Source organism: Sturnira hondurensis, unplaced genomic scaffold (assembly GCF_014824575.4).
Source record: "Sturnira hondurensis isolate 20B ecotype Veracruz unplaced genomic scaffold, ASM1482457v3 Scaffold0009178, whole genome shotgun sequence".
In the NCBI taxonomy this organism is placed as follows: Eukaryota; Metazoa; Chordata; class Mammalia; order Chiroptera; family Phyllostomidae; genus Sturnira; species Sturnira hondurensis.
The window spans coordinates 3838093-3846313 of record NW_028081809.1 but is presented as its reverse complement, the minus strand read 5'-3'; the positions used below and the strand labels follow the sequence as shown (position 1 = coordinate 3846313).

The window sequence follows — 8221 nt, the reverse complement described above, 5'->3', positions numbered from 1 at the left end:
AGAAGGGGACCAACCAAAATCTTCTAACTACCTGGTGACAGGTGTTAAATGCTAACCATGGTTAATTTCAGTTTATTCGTTTGTAAATTATAGCTGCCATTCATTCTTTACCAGTTTAAGATGAATATACATAATTCCACTGAATCATAGTAAATGTTAACAACGAAAGAGAATAGTTAATGATGGAAAGCTATTTTTAAAAGGTCTATAACAGTATAATTTTGTGGGGCTTATTTTTTGTATTTCTATGGTTTGTGTGAACAACCATTACTGGTTTCACAGCAGATGTATTAGTATTTATTTTCTAGTGCTTTTTATTCATAACATTCCTTTTACAATAAGTTTGTAGCTATACACTTATTTCTACATATTTTCCCATTTCTTAATTTTATATTTACTAGGGCTATAGACATCTGTAAATTTACTATTAATTATCATTTATAAATATTCATTTTATAATGTGGAATGCTTGAGAAAATTGCTTTTCAGAGTATTCCAGTTTAAAATTTTTTAAATTAAGTATTTATTTATTTTTAAAGAGAGGGGAAGTGAGGGAGAAAGAGAGGGAGAGAAAGATCAGTGTGTGGTTGTCTCTTGCATGCCCCGCCACTGGGGACCTGGCTCGTGACTCAGGCATGTGCCCTGACTGGGAATCAAACCAGTGAGTCTTTGGTTTGTAGGCTGTTGTAGACTCTTTGGTTTGAAAGATCTTGGAGATCTTTCTAGCATATAACAAATAAATTTATTCCTTTAAACTGCTATCATATCACAATGATCACATTCAGATGAGTCCCATTATTTTGCTATTATGAAACACTTGTGTATTCTCAGGGAAGCCTGGAAGTGGAATTTCATGGCAGAAAGTTATGTGCTTTTCCAGATTTTAAAACAATGATTTATTTTTTATTATTTTTGTTTAATTATAGTTCAAGTACAGTTTTCTGTCTTTTACTCCTATCCCAGCCCACCCCCCTAAAACAATGATTTAAAACGTATCCTGTTAAATTCAATTTGCTGTAGTTTTCATAGGATTTTTAAAATTCAATTCATCAATGAGAATGTCCTAATGCTTCTAATGTTATTATATTTCTTCTTCACTCCTTAAGACGTGGGAATACCGACCTAATTGGTCAGATTCCAGGATGTTGATGGCGATGAGTTTACAAGTGTTAAGACATACATCTGGGTGTGGTTCTCAGGTCTTTCTCCAAGGGGAAAAGAGGGCAGCCAGAACAAAGTGTACCTCTTCTGGTGGGCGGAGCCTCTTCACTCTCTTCCTCGCACATGAGCAGTGCCACACATATGCCCCTCCTGGACTGGCAAGGAATAGTAGAAATTTCTGAGCTTAGAAGAAAAGAGGTCTTGGCCTGTGCCTCAGTTCTTTGCCCCTACTGGGTTGCCCCTACTAGGTTGCACTAGGATTAGAAGGACCTAAAATAAGGAAATGCCTTATGACCACCGCCATTGTCAGGTGTGCTTACTCCTCTCTTCAGGAACCACAGGAAGAGGACAAGCAGGCCAAGGCAAGATCCAGGCTCATTTCTGAATATCTTTTTCATATAATGAAAATCTCATCCCAGAAGTTTTGTTTTTGGCAGCTTGTAGTATAAGTTTCTATTTTGAAAAGTAATTTTAAATTTCCAAGTGTCCAGGGCTTTTTGTTTAAATATTTTTGTTCAATTCTTCTTAATTTAGCTACTGGGATCTGATAGTAGATATTAAGGCATCCAGTTCATTTAGAAGCATACCACATTACAAAGGTGTTGTTTAACAGGAAGTGGGAGAGAACAGTAATTAGAAAATAGACCTGCTTTATGCCATTTAAAATTGAACTATGAGGTGTCAAATCCAGCAAGGCTTCCATTGTGTCATTAATATCCAGTTCTAAGTGAACTCTGTACAACTGAAATGACAAAAAAATTTCTTTAGGAGAAAACTAAAACCAACAATTGATCAACACAGCATATAATTAAGAGGGAAGGGTGTTGAGGCAGGCTGCCTGGTTCAAATTCAGGAGCCACCATTTACTAGCTTGAGTGGCGTTGGAGAAGTTGCTTACTCTTTTGTTTCAGTTTATCTATAAAATGGGGATAATTATAGTATTTCCCTCATGGAGTTTTCATAAGGATTGAATGAAGTGATATATTTGAAGTGCTTAGAACATTGTCTGGCACTGAATAAATTTTAGCTATTATTTTTAAGTACTAATCATCACTGCATCATCAAGGGTAGAACAATTATACCTAAAAGCTATTCCTTACAAAAGGTGTTAGATGTAAGAGTCACAGGTCTGAATTCACTTGACAGATAATAAACACTGAACTGAAGAATGTATATACAACAATATATTATTCTTACAACAATATATACAAGTGTCTGTTTAGGCTTTGCTACCCCTCAATCCCAACTCCCTCTCTCAGGCAGCCCCTGACAGCCAAACACCCTGGACCAATAGTGCCAATCAAGGTTCACCAGTGACTGCTACCTGATTTAGTTGCTCTATTTCCCCACTTTTCTTGTTCTTTCCTCTTCAGGAGTAGTGATTCTTTGTTATTTTTATCTCCAACTTTTTCTTATATACATAATTCCCTTAAATGAACATTCTACTGTTCTCTGATTTTAGTTTTTGTGGTAGGCTTAGGATAATTGCTTTTCCTCCTTTTATTTCATTTATCGCACCTCCATTCCCCAACCCCTAAGATTCTAATCATGATCACAAGGCTGAATAGTGCTAGTGATAGACTTAAAGAAAAAGAAAAACCATTCAACCTGTAAACAGTCCAATAACAATGTAAGGTCTGTCACAAGGCAGTACAAAGTTGCCGAGTGTGATACTGACAACTGAAAGGGGGAGAGAAATTATTGGAGCTAGAGTGTCCATGGAAGGCTTTGTGAAGAAAGAAGAGCTTGGGCTGACCCTGAAAGACCTGGGGGCTGTGGCTCCCAACTGTGTTAATCCAGGTGAAGGTGGTGGCCTGAGTAAAGGTACCTGTGGTCAGAGCCAGGGACCAGGTTAGTCTCTCTGCTAGAGAGTTTGAGTTGTGGGCAGTGGGCAAACAGACTGAAAGTATAATCTAAGCTCTGAATAGTAAACTCAGGTTAGACATTACTTTAAGGATGGGTCTGATATGAGAAATGTCGATTCTGAGGTTGATGGTAGGATACAAATTACCTGTTGACTGTAAATTTAAAACAACTTTGTTAAAGTTCAGTACAGTGGTATATCATACAACTATGCTTAAGGTATTTTTATTCTAAACCACTCAACAAACAAAAATGAGGTGAACCATCCTGCAGCTAGCTGAACTTGTCTTTATCAGCTGACACTTCAAAATGATCTAGACTTCTGCTCAATTAATTACCTGTCTATGATTTATTAGTGGTTAACATTTTCATATGAACTTATGCTTATAGGCACATGAACCTAATTGACAGAAAGTAGAGTCATCTGTAGCTACTTGCATAAGTGGCAAGTGTCCTAAGGAAGGAAGAATGCGTGGGGTGAAGGTGGGGACAAGAGTGCCTGGCGTGACTATAGAGGTTGTGGTTTTGGCTGTGTGGGTGATCTGTGTTCTAAGTCATGCATGTGACACAGAAATATTAGTCTGGCAGGGCGTGGACAACAGGGATTAATGTGGCCTTGGCAGCACATGTAGTCATGGCTACTGCATTACCTCCAGTACTCAACAGCATCTTGAGTACTGTTTTTTTTCTTTTGTTTTTAGTGATGAGGTTAAGTGTAATTTACAGGGCTAATGGTACACAATCAAATAACTTTATGGGATTATTTGTGACCTAGGTCAAAGCATTCAGTACTTTTTAGTTATAAAGGTATTAAAAGAATGCAGGAAATTCTTATTGGGGCCAGAATTATTCAGTTTCAATATTAACTATGTTTTATTAGATCTTTGACTCAAAACCCTGGAAATAATCTGGTCACTTAAAAATACCATTTTATTTAATTACTTTTTGAGAGAAGGGAAGGGAGAAAGAGGGAAACATCAATGGGTGGTTGCCTCTCCTGCGCCCCCTACTGGGGACCTGGACAGCAACCTAGGCATGTGCTCGTCTTTAGACTGGGAATGTAGTTCCTTTGGTTCGAAGGCTGGCACTCAATCCACTGAGCCACACCAGCCAGGGCTAATTTGGTCACTTCTTTAATTTTAAAATGTAAAATACAGTTTAATACCCAATATACTAAAAACAATACTTGCCTTAGGGATCTTAAGGATTTAAAGAAGCTTTTCATAAGGACAATTTTGTTTACCAGTGACTGAAAGATCTCAATCATATATTTCAAGCTTTTTTCTTACTTGAAAAGGAAAAGCTAAAATAAGAGTTAAAAATAAAGCTGAATGAAGAAAGTGATGCCTATAAGAATTCTCGTTTAATAGATAAAGAGTATTTTTGATAACTGCGGCTCAAGGTGTCTCCTGTCTCGGCTCCACCCTTGTTCTGGTAGAGTGATCTACACCTGCCCCAGCTTTTTAAGCTTCTTTCTCTAAACTGTAAAATAAAGAAAATCTCTTTTCATAGCGTCGAGGTGAAAATTAAAGTAAGTGCTCTGCACGCTGAAAAGTGAGTACAGAAGTTAGTGCTAACGTTTTCTACAATGTGCAGGCCTCCCCGTCTTTGGCACCTTCCTCCGTGATAGGCTCGTGCTCGGACCCCTTACCCGGCCTGGTCTGTTTGTTAATTTAATTAATTAACGCTCGCAACCGTTGTGGACTTTCCCGGTGACAGCAAGCGCAGAGGACAGGCCCACTCTCCCAGTGCGCTACCGCGCACACCTCACCACCCAGAACCCGCTTTGGAGCCCGGCAAGATTTTCGAGACCCGGTCTCTGGCCCCGCCCCCGAAAGGCACGCGCTGCGGAAGCAGGCCGGGCTCTGGTAGCCTCTCGGTGATTGGCGCTGTCCAAGCAACCACGGTGCCTTGGTAGTCAACAGGCAGAGCGACCAGTTCTCGGATCACAAGAGAAATCGAACGGCTGAAGGCCTTGGTGTCTAGCGGGGACTCTTCGCGCTAGGGGGGGCTCTGCTTATCACCCAGAGGAATGCGTCCCTCCCCCTCCCTCTCCGGTCTGATGGCCAGCGGAGGCTGGGAGGGCGGCTGCTGAGCAGGACCCGCCTGTCTTTCACCTGGCAGATGCGTAGTAAGTGCAGCATGCCTTCCTCTCCACCGGGGACCTTCCAAGGCACGGAGGGCAATCTTGGAAATAGTTTCCGAGCTGTACTGCCCCCACTTGTAGTTGTGGAAACTGGCCTAGAAAAGCGAATTGACTGACTCGACTCACTTAACTGTTTGGTACGTGGGTCGGGGCGGGGAAACAAGCTACCCCGGCCAGCCCTGCCCCCCGACCCCCCCCCCCCCCCAGCCCTTCCCACCATACCTTACTCACCGGCAAGGCTCAGCGCTGGACAGCTGGCTTCCTAGCTCCTGACTGTGTCATAGGCCAGAAGCAGGAAGGCGAAGGCTGCTTGGGCTTTGGAGGCAATAGGAGCACTAGGAGAAGTTTATTTCTGAGAAATAATCACAATATGAATAGTCGAAAACTCAGAGCCATCAGTTTGGATAAAGCTTTCTACAACTTCCTGGCCTGGAAAGGCCTCTGGCTCCCTCTCATTCCTCCATGCGTGTACGGTTTTCTCAAGCACATCACTAAGATAAGTCCCATTTTCTTTTGCTCTTTTTATATGGGCATGAAATTCATATTTAGTGTCCCCTTGGAAGTTTTCCTTTCATCTTCTTGGGAGCTCTTGTTTTTGTTTTGTTTTTCTCAGATTTTTTTTCTTGGCCCTATTTTCTTAACCATAGAACAGCCCATTTCACTCTATCTCTGCCCTCATTATTTGTGTAGATGAGCACAGCCTAACCCTTCCCCTCAAGGGCAGAAGAATGGGGTGGGGTGGGGTGGGGTGGGGTGGAGGAGTGTTATAGCGGGGTACACATGGGGCCTTATTCCAGTTTGTTTTCTTTTTGAAACACCGATTTCAAAACTCACATGACTCACAAGATATATCCACCTAGCCCAGGGTTTTTTTTTGTTTTTTTTTAAAGAATGTTAACAAGGACATAGGAAGTCTTGGGTATTGGTAATAAAGCAGTTAGAAATAGGAAATGTTTAAGATGAATTAATAGACTTGAAGTTGGGCATTGTGCCTCAATCTCTGACCACGTAGGACTCACTCTCAGGACAGTCACAGGGCACCTCTTGGGGCACCTCAAGACCCCAGCAGCATGGGTTTGCTGTACATGGAGCTCCATCCTGTCCCTTTGGTTGGGGCCTTTGGACATGTGCCAGATTAATCTTTATATTTCCCCCCAAACCCTGCCTTCTGGCCCCTACTGCCATCAGACTTTGACTTCCTTTTCTCCTCTTCCCCCCACTGCCCCCCCACTTTCTCTTTCTATTTAGGAAATCCCTTCCCATTTTCACAACTTTGACCCTTGGGAGAGCACTTAGGGCAGTGCTCAACTGGGATTTATTGTTTCTTACTTCTGGTTCCTCTTTCTCAATTTGTAATAACCTTAGATGAAGAAATCCTGAATAATATTAACAATGATAACAACAGTAATATTCAAAAAATAATATGTCTTTTTAAACAGACATCTATTTCCTAATCTTAGTCGTGTTAAAAATGTGAATTCTTTGCCTTGTTTAAAAAATCAGGATTCTCAGCAATTCTTTTTTTCTCATTTTCACCAATAACTTTATTGATCTGGATAGGTTGAGTATGTCAGCTCTCTCCCACTATTGTCTTTCAGTGGGCAGAGGCCAAGGCTGCTGCTTAACATCTTCCAATGCACAAGACAGCCCCACAGCAAAGAATTATTTGGCCAAAATGTCATAGTACCAAGAAACTTCACAAACCACTTTTGACACATTCGATTAGTCATAGCACCTTTTCCATACATGGCACAATTTTTTTTCTGCATTTCAGTTTTATTTTCACCTTTCTTGAAATAATAAAGCGTAATACATGAGAATGTTGAGTATTTTCTTCCCTCTTGAATATTAAAATGGATGCACAAAAATTCATCAATTTCGATGTTTTTATTTTATTTAAAAATTTTAATTGTTCAATCCTGTGTAATCAATTTAATTCAACTTCAATACCCATGCAAAATGCCTGCTGTATATACTGTGCTGAAGACATCCATGTAGTTTGCCCCTGTAGTCATTGAAACTTCGTTTGGACTAGAGAGAACAACAAACCTGAAGAATTCAAGGCCACATTAGTTAGTGTCACAGCAAAAGCTAGGGCTTTCTTAGGTGGAGGCTGCAGAAGGTTGGTGAGGGGGTCTGGAGAGGCTTAACAGAGGCATCAGGGTTTGAAATTGGCCTTGAAAGCTAAGATTCCACACAGGAGAACCACAGGACACCACCCTGGAGGAGGGAAAGCAGGGGCGCTGTGTTGGAGGGGTTGCTTGTCAGGTCACTTGGCAGCTGGGCTGTGGCAGGCTTGCTTGCCCTGACACAGGAGCTCTTTTCCTGTTTGAAGTGAAGGATCCCTTCTGTTGGAGATGCCTTTTCTAATTTCCTTCCTGTTTTCTCTGGATAAGTTTAGTTTTCCAGTTTCATTTCTCACAATGTGGGTATTCTCAAGCTAAAGAGCTGTAAAAGTCAAGATCTGAGAATGACGCTTACAGGTTCTCCGGTCCAATAGCATTTACCTGACTTTTTAATTTTATTTTAACTTTTTTTTTTAAGCCATGTGAGTGCAGAAGGGACTGGCACACACCTTAGCTGGAGAATTCAGATGTCTTTTCTTTGGAATCAAGAATGTGTCCCTTTAGCTTAAAAACAAAGCCTAATGACTCTTCTGAAACCTCTTTTAAGTTTAGCGTTCTTAGGATAGTGAATATAACTGTGTTCCCCTTTTTACCCTAGGGCATGTAGCTCCCTCTAGTAAGACTATAGAATGTGGGTGAGTGTGTTTTGGGAAAGAGAAAGATTAACTGGAAATGATGAAATAAATAGTAAAAAATCTCTACTCTGAGCTCCCTTTTGTTTCTGTAGGAACCATTGGCCAAATGTAAATATCAGTCCTTGTTGGACAGATCTCAAAAAGAAAGGTGAAGCATATATAGTCTGCTCTTCTTGTTGTTTTCATGTTCTTTGGTTCTAAAGAAGGAGGAGCTAAAACTTCGTAGCTCAATATGACTGGGGCTTGGGGGTAAAAAGATGCTTGGAATAAAAGTAGCTATGAAACAAAGC

General features: G+C 40.8%; 1 protein-coding gene across 3 annotated transcripts in view; it reads left to right on the top strand.

Moving 5' to 3' along the window:
• The first annotated feature begins 4899 nt into the window (after nt 1-4899).
• VWA3B (von Willebrand factor A domain containing 3B) overlaps nt 4900-8221 on the top strand; it is a 172488-nt gene continuing 169166 nt past the window's right edge. For all 3 annotated transcript variants that reach the window (XR_005068002.1, XM_037056830.1, XM_037056829.1), the window contains exon 1: nt 4900-5155. Coding sequence is in view for 2 of the 3 variants with exons in the window: in XM_037056830.1 (XP_036912725.1) it covers nt 5149-5155 (7 nt within the window). In the remaining variant the exon portion in view is untranslated. The remainder of the gene's footprint in view (nt 5156-8221) is intronic.